Consider the following 16704-nt stretch of genomic DNA (forward strand, 5'->3'; position numbering starts at 1 on the left):
CTGCCTGCCGAGGGCCCAGCCAGACCCAGGGCCAGCTCCTCGGCCAGATTCCCGGTGGCTGGGGACAAAGGCCCCACTGTTCCCCCGACCCCCAGACGCCCCCAAATGCACGGGCATAAGAAGTCTTTCTTTCTCCAGTTCCGCTCCTTACAGGGCCTGGCTCTCCACCCCTCCTCCAGGAGGGCTGGGGGGTAGGAGGTCAGGGAGCCACCAGTTCCTGCCCACCACCACCATACACCCAACCCCCCTGGGCAGCCAGGACGTGGAGGCAGCCTTAGGGCCAAGTTCAGCACCAGCAGCCCAGGCGCCTCACTGCCCCTCAACCACCAAGCCCTTCCCTGGCCTGCCATGGCCTCCCACCTTCTCCCACCCATCAGAGCCACAGCCATCCTTCCAGGCCTCCTCCAGGCAGCCTATCAGGACTCCCTCTCCTCAGAGGAACCTCACAGCCCAAACCACAGCAGCCGCTCCCACTCCCCTCCCAGGTCCCCGCAGCGGGAACCAGCTCTCACCCGCTCCTCTCATTTTCTACCACACGGTGCTGATCCCAAAGCAGGGCCCTTAGGGTTTTCTGTGTCAACCCCTCATCCAATGCCTGCATTCTCTCTAGCCCAGCCTGTGCTTGCTCACCTCCACTGATGGCGGCCTCATTACCTCCAGGGACAGCCCATTTCCCATTTCTTCTTCAGATTACTTCAACCATAATGGGTTCTCTTTACTGAGCGCAAAGCGTGGTGTTCTCATTCCCATCCATTGACTGTTATTTGTTTAATAATAGTTGCTACTAATTGTTGAGATGACCAAATGTCAGCCAGTTTACCTGTATTACCTCATTGAATCTTCTCAACAATTTTAAGGGATTATTTCAGGGATAAGAAAACAGAGACTAAAAACAATTAAGTACCTTGGGCACGGTGGCACAGTGAATAAGGGGGAGAGCTGAAATGTGACCTCAGCAGGCTGAAGGCAGGGCCCGCACACCCAGCCTGCCTCCCAGTGTGCAGGGGCCACACCAGGCCCGGGCCTCTCTTCTCCCCCGGCTGCCTGTCTGTGCTAGAAGGCAGACTGCATCCCCCGCACTCAGTCTTCTTTCTCCCAGCCAGCTCCCCCCCAGGCTTTGTCAGCAGATGAAGTATGGTCTGGGGATAGTGACTGACCGATGTTCATTCAAACCAGCAAATGGGGAGCAGGGGGAGTCAGAGGGGAAGAGGGCACCTGCCCAGGGGCACGAGGGTTTGAGGAGGTTGGAGGAGACGACCCTTGGCCGAAGGTTTTAGACTGGAGGTGGCTGGAAATCCAACACACCTTCCAGTGAAAGATGGAGAACTAAGAGCTGTGACAGGCCCTGCTCCAAACCAGACACTCTGTCTACCCCTCAACTTGAAAGGCACAGAATCTTTCACCAGGGGGATTCTGGGCTGAACATCTCAGGGCCAGAGAGATGAAAAGAACAGGCCTCTGTAGTCTTTTCCCACGTGCCCGCTGCTCGGCACCATTCCCTTGGAACTCTGGGGAAGAAGGGAGGGAGGGAGAGCAGGAGAGAAGCCAGGAGACTGCGGGGCCCCAGTGGCCCCTGTTAAGCCTTAGAGGGCAGTCATGACAGGATGTGGGCGAGCTTTCCCTTCCTTTCTAGATTTGCCTCAGGCCCTCCTGGCGTCCATAACACAGCGAGGCACCTCTAGGCTGCCTTCCCAAGACCCCAATCCCAGAGACTTCTAAAGGGTTGGACTACAGGATTCTGTGGTTTTTCCATACATTGTCAGTCAGTCAGTCAACAAACAGTTTCTGAGTACCGGCTGCGTGCGAGGCCCTGTGGATACCAGGATAAACCCGACATCTCTGTGGCCACTTGGAACGAGGTTAAGAGCATGCTCAACTCCTTAGCTCGGCCACTTAGTAGTTGTGTGACCCTAGGAGGCCACGTAATCTCACTGTGCCAGTTTCTTCATCTGTCAAATGGGATGATGTTAATGTACCTACCTCGTGGTAAGCACTATGGAAGTAGTTGCTATTAATATTCTTCTTCCCCTCAAATAGCTCCAGCCTGGTGGGGGAGACTGACGTGCAGACCAACCGTCACAGCGCCGGGGGCAGAGCTGGGCACAGGGCACCCCGGGAGGCCAGGGGAGGGGCTGCTCCCTGACTTGCACATCACAAACATTTACGGAGGGCTGTTCTGTGCCAGGCGCTGTGCTGGTCACTGGGGACACAGAGAAGAACGGGACACATTGTCCACTCATCCCTGCTCCTCCATGCCCTCCCCTCTCCCTCCCTGTCCCAGAGCCCTGCACTGAAGGGGGACACCAGGGACAGAAGCATGTGAGGAAAAGCATAGCCTGGGAGCCCGGGAGTCAGAACACCTGGGTTCACATCCGCCACTCACAGGCTACCTGATTTTGCGCCCTCTCTGGCCTCAGTTACCCCCCTGTAGCATGAGGGAGTTGGACAAGATGACCACTCTGGTCCGGACAGGCTCTGACAGGTGATGAAAATGCTCCACCCCCACAGAGATTTAAACTCACCCTGAAGTCCAGTGCCAAACCCACCCCAGCCTGACGTCCCACTGAGGCAGTAGGGAGCAGATGCCTCCTGGTACCGACTGGCACTGCCCTGCAGATGAGCTGGCACAATTTCACATGAAACAGGGGGGCCTGGATCTAAAGGCGGGTTGTTTGAAGGGGGTGGGGGGTGCTAGGGGAAAGGCAGAGCCAGCTCCCACAGGCCCTATTCATGGCTCTCTCCGGGGAGGGAGAGAGAGCAGGATAATTCAAACCAGGCTTTGTCCAAACCCCTGACCAAGCCAATATCTCACCTTTGAACCCCTGCAGCCAACAGAGCAGGACTGACGCCCCCTTTGGAAGGAAAGCACCAATGAAGCAAGCCACTGCCCAAGTGCTACGGACTGGCACAGGGTGGGATGCGAGCTTGGAGGAGTAAATGAGCTGACTGCCCACCCAGCAACATGGACGGGCACCTGAGGCTTCACCACCCCGTGGCCTCTGGTCCCCAGCCGTGAGAAAGACAAGCAACCAAGCTCCAATCCAGTGAGACGTCGCCCTTGATCTTGCACTGTGTCCAAGATGAACCCAGACTTGGGGTGGGAGTGACAGCGGCACAAAGCAGGTCCTGAGCAGGATAGCAGGGTGAGAGCATGGACACGGGCCAGACTACCGGGTTCCTCCCCTGGCTCTGCTCCTTGTTAGCCATGTGATTTCGGCCAAGCTATTAGCTCTTTGTGCCTCAGTGTCCTCAAAGGTAAAATGGGGACAGTAATCATATCCACGTCACGGTGGTGTTGTGAGGATTAAATGTGGTAACTTACATAAATCCTGGCCCAGAATAATTGCCATCTATGCCTTAACTATCAGCTATACTATTAAAGCAACTCCTCCTCCTTAAAAATGCTTTTTTTTCAGGCACTAATGTATATGATCATTGGAACATATTTGCATCTGCCATGAATCTCTCCAGATTCCTACACTGGACTCCAACATCATAAGAGTCTACCTAGGGCCAGCCCTGGAGGCCTAGTGGTTAAGTTTGGTGCACCCCGCTTCAGTGGCCCGGGTTTGGTTCCTGGGCATGGACCTACACCACTCTGTTAGCGGCTATGCTGTGCTGGAGGCCCACATACTAAAAAATAGAGGAAGATTGGCAGGGATGTTAGCTCAGGGCAAATCTTCCTCAGCCAAAAAAAAAAAAAAAAAAAAAACTGAAAGAAAAGAAAGAAAGAATCTACCTAAACCACTATACCGGAGGGAACTTCCCTGCGTGATGCTCCAGGCTAGCCTGGGATGCTGCCACTCACAAGCCTCGCCCTAGAAGCCCTCCCAAATAGCTACCTACAATCCCTCCTACTGTAACTTATTCCATTCTCCTCTGTAGTCTCTCTTTTCACCTTACACATCATGAAGTCCTTCTAAGGATCCCTGCAACGAAGGAGAAAGCAATAAATGCCTCTGCCCACTCCCTGATCTGCCCTGATCTGCAGCCGGGACCCTCCCTCATCCCCGTTCCCACCCATGCCAACAGTGCTGCACCCCCGGGGGGCCAGAGAGGCCTCTGGTTCCATTCCCCAGGAGCTCAAGTTTGGCCTGATGAGGGGGCACAGAGGTCCCCATCCAGGCTGCCCAAACACAAGGCCTATTCCCTGGGTCCAGTCGCTCTCTGCTTGGGCTGGGATCCTCAAAAGCCTGCCCCATTCCCCATGTGTCCCAAAGCCACCTTCCTAATAATGCTCGCCTCCACAAAGCTTCATCTTGTACTGTGACTCCTATCAGGAGACCCGGGTTCCAGCCCTGGCACGATCTCTGTGTAGTCTCAGACTCTATTAGCTCCCCCAACACCCCCACCCCTGCCCACTCACTGGGCTTTTGAGGCCCACAAACCCAGCATTGAAGGTCAGGAATTTACTGTTCTCATCATTCCCAAGGGGAGGGTGGGGTCTCAGATGCAGGAACTTGGAGCTCTCAGCCACCTAGGGGTGGACCCAACCACCTTGTGAGCAAGTGGAAGAAGAGGCTGGGGCTGGGGGCCTTTGAGCTGTGTTTGGAGGCGAAATGATGGGTTATGTAATCGAGATTCAAATTGCATGCCAATGAGCACATCTCAGTGAGAGCTGCCACTTTGGGGAATGGGGTTGTTGCCCTGGCCAGGGGAAGAACTACGTGGGACCCAATGCATCCACCCCCAGCAGGGCCTCAGGTGGGGGTGGGGGTTGCAGATGAGGTATGTGTTGGTCTGGGGGGAGAATCCAAAAGACTCAGGCTTAATGACCTCCACCCCCACCCCCTGTCCATCTCGAAATTCAAGTTTGTAATTAGGAAACGCTTTGGCTGAAAGATGGAGAGGGAATCCAGGGAGAGAGATGCAGACTGAGGGAGAGCTGAGCATACAGCCAGCTCCTGAGAAACACACCAGTGTCAGGAAGAGGTTACAAAGCACCAGACCCCAGCTCCAGCACTGGGGGGAGGGCTGGGGAGGAGCATTCCTAAGTCCTCCAGCACTGTCAAAAGAGGAGGAGGCCTCAGCCCAGGCCTTGACCCCAACCTGGACCCCCAGGGAACTTTTTTTCCAAGCTGAGAAAACGACTGGCCTGAGAGTGTTCCATCTTTCAACTTGGGAAGGGGCAGTGTGTGTTGGGGTGCTCCAACAGGACTGGGCAGCCAGGCTCAGAGGTAGGGGGCTGGCCCCATGGGGCTCCGAGGCCCCTGCTGGCCCCTCCCCAGCCTCAGCAGCTGGCAGATGAAAGGACCCAAGCAAAGCAGCCCAGCGCTGAGTAATGCCCCTGGCACCCCGTGCCCAGACCCACCCACAGCCAGCCTGAGGGGGCAGAGGGGAGGGCTGCTGCGCCTGCAGGGCCGGAGGTCCTGGGCCTGTTTCTCTTCCCCGGGACCCAGAAGGGTGGCGGATCCGCGTCCCGCAGCTCGTCGCGCGGTCGGGCCCGGCAGGGGGCGAGTGTGGTGCGGGGAGGTAGGTGTCCGGCCGGCCGTTGTGGCCAAGGACATCCCTCTCCGGGAACCCCCTCCCCCACTCTCTCTCCCTCCAGCTGTGCCGGGGCCTCGCCAACGGAAAACGAAAACTCGGGCAGAGGAAACGGCGGCAGGCGCCCCGCCTGAAAAACCCGGACAAAAGGCGCGGGCCTCCCGCCCCCGCTGCCCAGCCCCCGGGGGTCTGGCACCGCCGCCCCGGTCGGTGCCCCCTGCCCTGGCAACCCTGTGAGCGTCCCGGCCCCATGCCTACCTCCCTCCTCCCCACTCCCCTGTCCAGGGCAGCCCTGGCTCTGGCCCCCTCCCCAGCTCGCCAGCAGCCGATGTTCCCCGCAGGCGTGCCCGCGCTGTCCGCCCCGTGCGCCCCAGGCTGTGCCCGCCGAGCGCGGGCGCCGCGACCCCGGCCCTGCCGCCAGCTCCCCGGCAGAGCCTGGAGCCGCCCCCTCCCCTGGCCCAGCGCCCTCACCTGGGGGGGCCGGGGCTCCGGGCGGGGCGGGATCCCGACCAGGCAGAAGGCGACTCCATTCATCGGGCGGCAGCGGCAGCTCTGCGGCCAGGGCACTGCTGGGGGCGCAGGCTGGGACCCGCGAGGGGCGGGGCCGGAGGGGGCGGGGCCGAGCCTGGGGGCCTCCTCCCCGGGGCCCGCCCCCTTCGCTCCTCCCGCCGCGCTCCCGTCGGGGCGCGCTGGCCGCTGCTCCCTAAGGCAGCAAACCCGGGAAGAGGGCTGAGGCAAGGGTTTGCGCTGGCCGCGGAGTAGAGGGCAGAACACAGCCTGGGGAAGAGAGGTGGTCTTGGAGGGGGATGGGCCTCCAGGGGACCGGCCCAGATAGACGGTGACCCGGGCCGGCCGAGGAAAGGGGACAAGGGCGCCAAAAACCAGAACTAGCGCAGAGAGAGGAAGAGACGAAGGGAAAGGGAAGCAGAGAGAAACGCGGCCAGAGATGGTCCGAAACAGACCTGGAGAGACACAGAAAGCCCGGGAGAGGCAGAGACAAGATCGAGATAGAGTAGACAGAAGCAGAGAAAGTCAGAGAGAAGGATGAAGAGATCCAAGATGGAAGACACGGAAAGGAAGAAAAAGGCTTAGGGAGCCTTCCTTCCAGAGACTCACGGAAGCTGAGACAAGGGCAGAGATGGTGATGCCTATGGGGGCTCGGCACCCCTCAATCTAGGGCCCCCCTCCCAGGCAGAGGCCGGAGACTGGAGGCTGGCCCAGAGAGGCTGGCAGGTACCCCAACCAGTCTCCGAACCAGCCAGCCTGTGGCTCAGGCCTCTGGACCAGCCCATTGACCAGCTCTGTAGTGGGTGGCGGTGAGAGCAGAGACCGCCCCCAGGCCTCCCAGTCACAAGCTCCCTTCTCAGTTTCACTCTGAGCTGGGCCCAAAGAGTCACCGGGGTCCTGAGCCAGTTCCTCATTTCCCTGCTCCCAAGCAGGATCCTTCCAGCCCATCCTCTGACAGTCCAGGAAGGGACAGCCCCTCAGTCCTTCATTTCTCCTGAAAAGTTCTTTCTGCGATCTAACACCCTTCCTACCTCCTATTTCCTACAGCCTATGTTCACCTCTTTCCCAGGCCTTCTTGCAGTGTTATGGTTCCTGTATTCCTTCACCCAGAATGTGAAGAAAGGGAGGCAGAGGCCACAGATAGATAGAAATATGTTTTGGGGGGGCCCTGTGGCGCAGTGGTTAAGTGCGCACCTTCCGCTTCTCGGCAGCCTGGGGTTCACCAATTTGGATCCCAGGTGCAGACATGGCACCGCTTGGCAAGCCATGCTGTGGTAGGCGTCCCACATATAAAGTAGAGGAAGATGAACATGGATGTTAGCTCAGGGCCAGTCTTCCTCAGCAAAAAGAGGAGGATTGGCAGTAGTTAGCTCAGGGCTAATCTTCCTCAAAAAAAGAAAAAAAAAAAGAACTATGTTTCAGATAAGGCAGGCAAGAAAGTGGGAAGCCCAGCCATGTACTGGAGTCACCCACCCGCTCTGGGACAAGGAGACCTTGGAAAACCTGTTTGTTTCACCCCCACCCCCACCACCCAGACTCTTGACAGTGAGTCAGCCCCAAGACCCCCACCCCTTCATCTCTGACCAGGATCAGGGACTCAGGTCCTGGAGGGGGCAGAGCGGCCCAGACCCCACCAGGCCAACCCTACTCCTGTGAGCCTGAGGAAGGAGATACTGACTTGTTTTAAAATCTTATGCTTTATTTAATTTATTTCAAATCCCCTGGAAGTCAATGGAAAAGGATGCTTTTACAGTGATGGAGTGGCAGTTAATGACTCCTTTTCCTTTCCCACCTCTCTTCATCAAGGTCATGTGCAGCCAGAATTATCCCCCACTTCTGAGTCCTTCCGGCTATCTAACTGTATGTGTCACACTGCCTGTATTTTCTTGCTTAATCTTCAACCTGTTTCTGCCTCTTTCTGCCCTGCAGCCCCAGTGGTCTAAGGCTTGCTGCCACCTTGGCTCAGGGGTCCTTTCCTCTGAGAACAAATGGGTTGTCTGTGTAAAGGGGAGGCAGTGGCATCTGAGATCCAGACTGAAAGGAGGCTGTGGGGGAGGGGAGGAGGGTGGTGGCCTCTGGGGTGCCCCTGGCTCACTTTTTCCAGAGCCGGTGCCCTCAGACACTGCAGGAGGCGGTGAGAGGAAATGAGCTCACAGTGGCCGGCAGGCAATTCCTCCCTCCACAATGCACAGCACTCACCTCCCCCACCCTCTCCCACTTCCCAGAAAGTACGCTCTTCCCCTACCCTGCTGCCCTTCCCACCTCTTCCTGCACCTTGACCTGTACCTCCATTCTGTCCCGCCTCTCCCTCATCGACCTGCTCCAACACCTCTTCCTCCCATCCTTCTGCTCCATCCTGGCTCCCTATTCCTCTGACTCCCCACACCTCACTCCCTGCGTCTCACCATCCACCCCAAAATCCACTCTATTCCCAGCACACTCTTTCTCTGGGGTTTCGGGTAGTAAAGCCTAACATGGGGTGGAGGGTGTCCCTCATTGGGGACCCTCCTTACATTCTTCCTCTTTCTAAACTCCTCCCCCAGCCCAATTACCTTCCTTCATTCACAAATGTTTATTGGGATCCCTCATATATGAGGGGGTGGGGAGTGGAGCGTTGCCCCTGGGGATGTAGAGACAAGGCCTGGCTCCTTCCCTTGAGGGGTCCTGGTCTCACCAATCCTGACTCTAGAGTGAGACCCCAGAAAAGGAGCAATGGAAGGCTGGAGAAGCAGAGGGAGGCTCCAGAAGGAGGTGGACTTGAGCTTTGTGGGGCTTCATGGATGGGGCAGGAGTGGGGTGGGGTGGGGAATGAGGGAAAAAGCCCTCCAGGGAGAAAGGCTGTCACGGACAAAGTGGGAGATAGCAGACTCTATCGGTGAGGCTGGAGCCAAGGAGAGCATGTGTATGTGGGCAGGAAGCATGGAGGAGTGAGGAAGGAAACGCAGAGGGGATGTGACCCAGGGGTGACGCCTGAGGCACTTAGAGTCCAGCTTGGCTTGGGGCAGGGATTTATGCAGAGAAGGGCCATGGCCACTGTGGCACCTCAAAAAAGAACCAAGGATGTGGGAGGGATTGGGGGGGGTGACAAATATCAGAGGCCACCCGGACTCAGTGACCAACTGGGTGTTGGGCATAGGAGATACAAGAGTCTAGAACAATGCCAAGGTTTCTGGCTCAGAACAACATCTCGAGTGTTCTCAGGAAGAGGGGACATGCCAGGCACTGTGCTAGGTCCTTTGTATGTATTATTCTAATGTAGCCTTACAAAGGGCCTGTGAAAGAGATATTATAATCCTCATTTTATGGATAGGAAACTGAGGCCCAGAGAACTTGAGTATCCTCCCCAAGGTCACACAGGATTTAAACCCAGGCATTGGAGCTCCTGAGTCCACATGCTTAACCCTCAGGCTGTGTTGCTGCTGGAGCGGTGACAGAAAGCTTAAACTCTGGGTCCATCTCCTGGAAGAGAGCCTGAACTAGAGACGCGGCTCTGGAGGTCATCGGTGGACCAGGAGTGTGTTTCAGCTTCTCCAGGACAGTGCAGAGAGGAGAGCAGATGTGGGACAGGACTCCAGGGGCACCTGCCTTTAGGGGCAGGTGAGGAGGACTGAGAGGAGGCAGGTGGCCGGAGGAAGCAGCACTGTATCAGGCAGAGAGGGCACTTTCCGGGGATGGATGGGGGTGGAGGCCAGACTGCGCAGTGAGGAGATCATCTGGGCTGAGGAAGAGGAACCGGCCACCACAGGGCTAGGTAAGGGACGGTCCGGCAGCACAGGTGAGCCGCAGACGAGGCACGTTCCCGTCTGTGTGGGGGAGACCTGAGCAGACTTTTTGGTTAAGCCTGGAGCAGGCACCAAGAGAGAGAGAGCCTGAGGGGACACGAGGAGAAGAGTGAAGGGAAAAGAACCCAGAGTGTGGGGCACCAGAGGAAGAACCCGCCTTCCCCAGGGCCAGGCAGAGGCTAGGAGGGGAGCGTTGTGGGGAGATTGGGAGTCCAGACCAGAGCCGTGCAGGGTCGGGATCAGGCCTGACCCAGGAGCCAGCAAGGGGTTGTATCGTGTCATCAAGGAGCACTGAACCAAGAGTCCGAAGACCTGGGTCCTGCCCCCCGGGTCCTATATGTCTTTGAGGATGGGTACACCCTCCGAACCTCAGTTTCACCCTCTGTAAGATAGAAACAATAAGGCCTTCTCTGCCTGCCTCCTATTTGGGGCTCACATTTGATAATGGATTCCAAGCACTCTGTGAGCCAAAAAGGAAAAATGATGGGTGGCAGGCGGGTTGTAGGGCAGGTGGCCATAAACCTGGCCACAGCTTCGGGCCCTTCCACCAAAGGGGAAAGAGCACCCCCTGGTGGAGCAGAGCAGGAGGGCCGGACCAGAGGGGAGAGCCGAGGAGAGATCACACCTGTTCTTGTGCCTCTGACTTTTAGCCCCTGCGTCCTTTGCTTGTCCCCCAAAAGCAACACCACCCCCACCTAAATTTGCATTTCCAAAGCAAGTGGGGGGCCCAGTTCAGTCAGGTCAAAAGATATTTATCAAACACCAACTACATGCAAACTGCTGTGTGTGGTGGGGACAGTTCAATGAATCAGTTAATGTGCCTGCCCTCAATGAGCTCGTATTCCAGGGAGGGGAACAAACACAGCAGAGGAAGGCTGGGATGGCGCTGGGATGGGGCTGCAGGCAGAGCACTGAGCAAAACAAGAGGAGCCTTCCATAACAAGGGGAGAAGGCAGGGGCCTCGGGAGGCAGCGTGTGGCCTAGATCTGAAGGCCCTCAACTGGCAAGTGGCGGAGAAAGGAGGCCTGAAGGCCGAGAGCTGGGGAGAGGGTGGGGTCCAGGCTCTGGCAGAAGCCCCAGGCATCCTGTAGAGTGGACCTCACTGAGCATCTTTAATGGTGTAGGGTGGGGCAACGGGCCACTCAAGATGACACCAGTCCCCACCCGCATCTCTGCTGCAGGTCCCTGAGCAATTCTGGGTAAGAGGAATCCCACCTGAACAACCTTGGGGAGGGAGGCTACAGACCCATGGCCAGGCTGGGGCCGAGGGGCACTGGCAGCCTGCCCAACAGCTGGGACCCCAGCCCAGCAACCTCTGGACAGCGAGCTCAGGGTGGGAGCGAGAGGCTGCTGCTTCTCTGGGCTGGCGGCAGGGCAAACAAGCCACACCCAGAGAAACCCTGGTGTCAGGGCAGAGGGTGGATGAAAGATGCCCCAGCCCTGCCGCTCTCAACTGGCAGCCCTTTAGGCGAACATGTTTGGGGAACCTATGTCATGGGGCAGGGAGAGGAAGAGGCCCTGGGCTGGGGTCTCAGCCCTACAGGCTCTCAACTGTGTGACACTGGGCAACTGGAGACTGGTGGCCCGGACGGTGTGTGTGATGCGCAAAGTTAACGGATGACTTATAAGGATCATGACATCACCCAGCAGGGGCCTGAGAACACCAAGATGGAGAAGAAAGGAAGTAAAATGTGTGAACACCTACTGTGTGCCAAGTTCTTTACAAACATTGTCTCATTTGCCCCCCATGACAACACTGTGAGGTAGGTATTATTAGCCCCAGCCCGTAAGTGAGGAGACAGGCTGAGAGGTGAAGTAACCGGCTGAAGTCTGACGCTAACCAAGCCCTTGCTCTTTCTATGAAGCACATCCCCTGGGAGGAGCTGGGCCAGGTAGTTCCTTCCAGCACCAGGATGCTGAATTCTATGATCCTATGAGGGCTTTTAAATTGTTCCAGCAACTGGCCTGCAGCCCTGCTTCTGCCTCAGGCCCCTGGACCATGCGGAGCCCCACCTAGCCCCTGCACATCCCTGCACCCACCAGGGGCCTGCTCCACTCTCCTCACTGTCTCCATTTTGCCCTTCTGGGAGAGGAAAGGGGAGGGGGGAAGAGAAGAAGGAAGAGGAGGGTAGAGGAGGGAAATGTAGAGAAAGGGAAGAGAAGGAGAGGGGAGAGGAACAGAGGGGAGGGGTGGCTCCCACCTCCCTCTAGAAGCTCTGGAAATCCCCGGCAGCTGCTCCTCTCTCCTCTGTCTGGCCCTGAGCCAGCCCTGGGAGGGAGTGAGAGGAGTTAGATGGAGAGAAAAGAGGGGCAGGACACTGACCACAGAGGGGCAAGCCCCTCAGTCCCAGCACCCACCCCACCCGGCAATTCCAGCCCCTGTGAGAGATTCCAGGCATGCTCCCCTTTAAGGAAACCCCACATGCCAAAATCCACACATACCAAACATACAGGGCGGCTCTTGCACTATAAAAGGACTCTTTGCTTTACAAGAGGGCTCAGCACATGGGAAACTTAAAATAGGAGCTTCCCCTGGTGGGCGAAAGCAGCTCTGATTTCAGAAGCTCCCCATACACACCATGCTTCCGGCACATCCAGAGCTGGCGACACCCATGGGGTTGGCAGGGCTGGGGCTGCCTTAAGGCACTGACATCAGCCTGGGCACCTCCACGACTGTGCTGTCATCAGAGTCCCCATCTGGACGGGGATGGGGGAGTCTCATGGTCCAGGGGCCAGGCTGGCTGCTTGGCAGAGTGTCCTAGGACCCCTAGAAAGGACCTAGAAAGCCACCACTCAGCACAGCTGGCAGGGATTTCACAGCAGCCCAGAGAGGACAGATGTCCAGGGCCTCCCAGTGTCCCTTGGATGGGGCCAGGGCAGGAGCCCAATGTCCTGAGTCTCCTCCCAGCTCTCTCCTCCCTTCCACCATGCCAGCACACAGGGGAGCCAGGCTCTGCCTCCTGGAAAGGAGAAGCAGCGGACCCCCCAGAGGAAGCACAGAAGGCTGGGGGAGGCCGCCGTGGGGCTGCTTTCAGGAGCATCTCAGGCCGAGCCGTGGGTCCAGTGAGATGCGTTTAGGGTCCTCCAGGCAGAAAGTAGTGGCGGCCCCCAGTCCCGTCTCTCCCTTTTTTATTGAGGTGAAATTAACATAACATAAAATTAACTATTTTAATATAATTCAGTGATATTTAATACTGTCCCCCCGACACACTTTTTTGCACTCCAAGTGGAATTGAGGGTAGAGTCAGTAATGACAACAGCTGCAGATAATGACAAACTGAGTCCCCTTCCCCCTGCCAGGTCTGGTGCTCCAGGGAGCTGCCACTGGCCATTTAAATTAACAACCAAGATGCCAAACAGGCCTGGAGACTAGACCAGCCCACAACCCCACCCCAAACATCACGCCCAGCCTGGGGAAGACGCCCAGAGCACTTCGTGCCTTCTCAGAGCCCCCCTCCAGCCCCCAGAACTTAGCATCACCCCATTTCCTGACTCCTCATCCTCCCCCCTCTGACTCTTCACCCTCACTCCTCCTCACGCCCCTCCTCACCACTATCACAGGCAACCCTGGACCCCTCTGCCAGTCTGGAGGGGAGGGGTCTCAGAGCCTGGGGCCCTAGGCCACTGCTTTAGGTAGAGCAGCCCCAAGGAGCCGGGGAGTGCAGACAGCACTTGAAGGCACGCCCAGGAACAGAAAACCCCACCACTCCAGACGCCACCCCAAGACCTCACACCAAGTCGGGATTAGGAAAGGAGCAAGGGGGCCTCAGGAACCACCCCCCACCAGCCGCTGCCCTTCTTAGAGCAGGGGGCTGCGAGTCAGGATAGAGGCCCCCTCACTCACTAAAGGGGACTCGCTCCACTTGTCCAGGATTTGCTGAGTTCTGTGGAGGGGGTGAGGAGCTCTGACCTGAAGGGGTCTTCACCTCTGCCCCCTTCTGATGGAGCCTGTGTGAAAGAAAGACGGCCCCCTGGGGCCAGGCTGGGGGGGCAGGTCTGTATGGGGGGCCGTGGAGAAGCTGCCCAGCCCACCCCATCTTTTCACTGCCGTGAAATGGTGGCAGCAGCTGCTGCAGCGGCTGTAACTGGGAGAGGAGAGGGAGCCTGGCTGGGAGAAGCCCCTTGATGTGTAGAGGGGGAGGGGGATGGTTATATCTTGAGGTCCCACCACGGGGGTCTGGGGGTCAGCGGTAGTCCTATGGCTGCCTCCTGTCACTCCCTCATTCTGCACAGCCTGCAGCCCCCTCAGGCCTAGGATCTGAGCCGGGCTGGGACCTTACCGAGTGGGGAGGGGGGCTTCTAAATACGATGCTCTCCTGCTGGAGGGGGGTGGGGAGAGAGGCAGCGTGTGCGCCCTCTGTGCGCGCCTCTCCGTGTGTCGGTGGCGGGGGAGTACTCGTGCGTGTGGGTGTGTGTGTGTACACACCAGCTCTGTGTCACACCAGCCCCATCCCTCCCAAAGAGCTCGGGCCCCGCCCGGAGCCCCAGCGCCCCAACCCCTCCCGCCGTGGCGGGGCCCCCTCCCTCTCTGCGCGCCCACCTCGCCCGCTCCTTACGCCCCCGCGCTCCCCGCGCAGCCCCGCGCCCGCGCCCCGCGCAGCTGACCTGCTCCATGCTGCCGCCCGCTACGCCGTCCTCGCCGCGCCAGCCCCGGGGGGCGCCGGAGGCGGCGGCCCCTCCATGCGCCCCGTTTCTCGCCCTGGCCCTGTCGGTGCAGCACCGGGCGACCGCCAGCGCGAGGAGCGCCTGGTGTCAGCGGCCCGGACCCCCGCCCCGCCCCGCCCAGCAGGCCCCGCCCCCTCCCCCCTCCCCTCCCCTCCCCTCCCCTCCCGCGGGTGGAGGCACCGCGCTCTCACACACGCGCACATACACACGCTCTCAACCACACACACATGATGCATGCACACTCCTCACACACTCAGAGGCTCCTCCCTACCGGCACCCCTTGTTCTGCCTGTCCTGGGGGCCTTGTTAGTCCAGAGAAGCCCCTCTCCTCACTCCTGAGGTTCATCAGAGTCTGAAGGGCCCCACTCTTCCTTTTACAGAGGCGCTTCCCCAAGGTCACACAGCAGCGTGGTGACAGAGCTGACCCATGGCCCAGACCACTGTCTCCTGTCTTCAGGGGTCCTGCGAGCAGGCCAGAGATACCCACAGAGCCTGGAACACCGGGCGACGCAGCATGGGCCCCACTCCAGTGAGCGGGAGTCTGGACCCTGTGACCCTGTGAAGACAGGAGCTGGTGAGGGGTGCCACTCCCTGTCTCCAGGACCCAGCTTCTATTCAAATGTGTTCTGATCCCTTGTCTGGGTGTGGGGAGCAGGCGTGGAGATTCCTGCTGCCCACCGGGGGCCACACCCCAGGCATGTGCCAAGCAGGAGGAGGGGCTGACCTGTTTGTCCGCAGACAGAGAAGGGCGTTTGAAGCCCCAGATACCGACGGGGGGCCTGATTTGTGGGCAGTGGGGCCACCCACTCTGGATAGGCCCAAGGAGGTGGCGAAAAGACTGCCTCCCCCACTAACACCCCCCATCAGGGGAGGCTCCTGACAGCCCACTGCCCCTCTGTCCTGCCTCTGACAGGGCAGGGCCAAACTGAGGGCATGTCACATGAGCAGGCATGGGAGAGGCAGGCATGCTGCCCAGGCTGAAGTGTGGCATCCTGGAGTGGACAGGGGTGGGAATTAACCTGCCCCGAGGCAGGCAGTGGGCTGGGGGCATCAGTGTGCAGAGGCTGGCTGCCCAAACCCCATGTGTGGGCCAGCACCTAGGCCAGCGTGAGGGGGTTTCATGTCTTCTCACTGTGCCCTGGCCTCGTCGTTAGGCACCCGAGGGTGAGGGGGCAGGGGGTGGGAAGCTGAGATGGGGAGAGTTAAGAGCCTCAGTGGGCCCAGACAAAGGGGGCTTTATAGGCTGGGTGTGGGGGGCATGCTGGGGGGAGGGAGGCAGGAATGCAGGCTGGAGAGGCCCTGAGCTCCCCAGCAGCCCAGTTTGGGGCCGGGGTTGCCCCCCCCCCCCCCCCGTGGCCCTCCCGTGCTTTGGCCCTGTGGGGGATTTGCTGCCTTGCTTCTGGGACACAGCCAGGAGTCCTGGCAGCCCCTCATCCTTGGCCGCCCCTCCTCTTAGGGGTCTGGTGGGCACTGCCCACGCATCCCAGTCTTCCCCTCCGAGCTGGCTGCGGCCTCTCTTGGCTTCCCTGCCATGCCCTCACAGCAGCCTCGTGCCGTCTGCTGCCCGAGTGAGTGCCCTGCTGGCTGCTTGGGGCGGGGAAGGACAGACTTGGGAGGGGTCACAAGGCTATGGGGTCAATGGGGCCCTTTGTCCCTTCAGATGGAGTTTGTCTGGGGCTGAAGAGACAGGAGACAGAGAAGAGTGCTAGCCGGCAAGCACGTCCCCCGGACACTGATCCAGCCTCTGCCACGTCATGGGGAGCAGGGCCCTGGGCTACAGAAGCAGGCGCCATTCTTCGCAGCCGGGTTCCCTCTGGTTCTCTTCAGCCCTTCACATAAGATGAATTAATTCAACTCTTTGTAGAAAAGACTTTGCTTTTATTGATTATTTTTGCACCTGTCAGTGGATCAAGTTTTTTTATTTATTTATTTTTTAATTTTTTCAGTGAGGGCTGAAGTGGTCACTGGGAAGTAAAAATAAGGAGGAGGAGGTGGCCGCGGTGGTGGTAGCAGCCGCCCATCCTGGGTTTCTGAAACAGCGCCTGCTTGCCAGGCCTCAGGTCTTGGGTTGGGTTGGGGTTGGGGTTGGGTTTGCAAGGTTGAGAACCGTCTATCCCTGCGGATGCTGATCTGGCTGTGAGGAGTAGACTCCTACTAGCCAAAGTCATGGTGGCTGGATTGCTAAACCCCAAAAGCTATTTTATCAACACAGCCTGAGCACTACAGGAAGCTTCAGAGTCCCTGTGAAAGGAAGGGATGGTACTGC

At 58.6% G+C, this 16704-nt stretch overlaps 1 protein-coding gene across 2 annotated transcripts in view; it reads right to left on the minus strand.

The window, feature by feature from the left end:
• The window catches only part of ARHGAP23 (Rho GTPase activating protein 23), a 77539-nt gene extending 63021 nt beyond the window's left edge, over positions 1 to 14518 (minus strand). The window contains exon 1 of one of the 2 annotated variants that reach the window (XM_070560524.1): positions 14379 to 14518. In XM_070560524.1, coding sequence (XP_070416625.1) covers positions 14379 to 14387 — 9 coding nt within the window. In that variant the 5' untranslated portion in view covers positions 14388 to 14518. Of the gene's footprint in view, positions 1 to 5955; positions 6106 to 14378 lie in introns of those variants that run through there. The other variant, XM_070560522.1, reaches the window with a different exon arrangement.
• Between the last annotated feature and the right edge of the window lie 2186 nt (positions 14519 to 16704).

Source organism: Equus przewalskii, chromosome 10 (assembly GCF_037783145.1).
Source record: "Equus przewalskii isolate Varuska chromosome 10, EquPr2, whole genome shotgun sequence".
NCBI classification, from domain to species: Eukaryota; Metazoa; Chordata; class Mammalia; order Perissodactyla; family Equidae; genus Equus; species Equus przewalskii.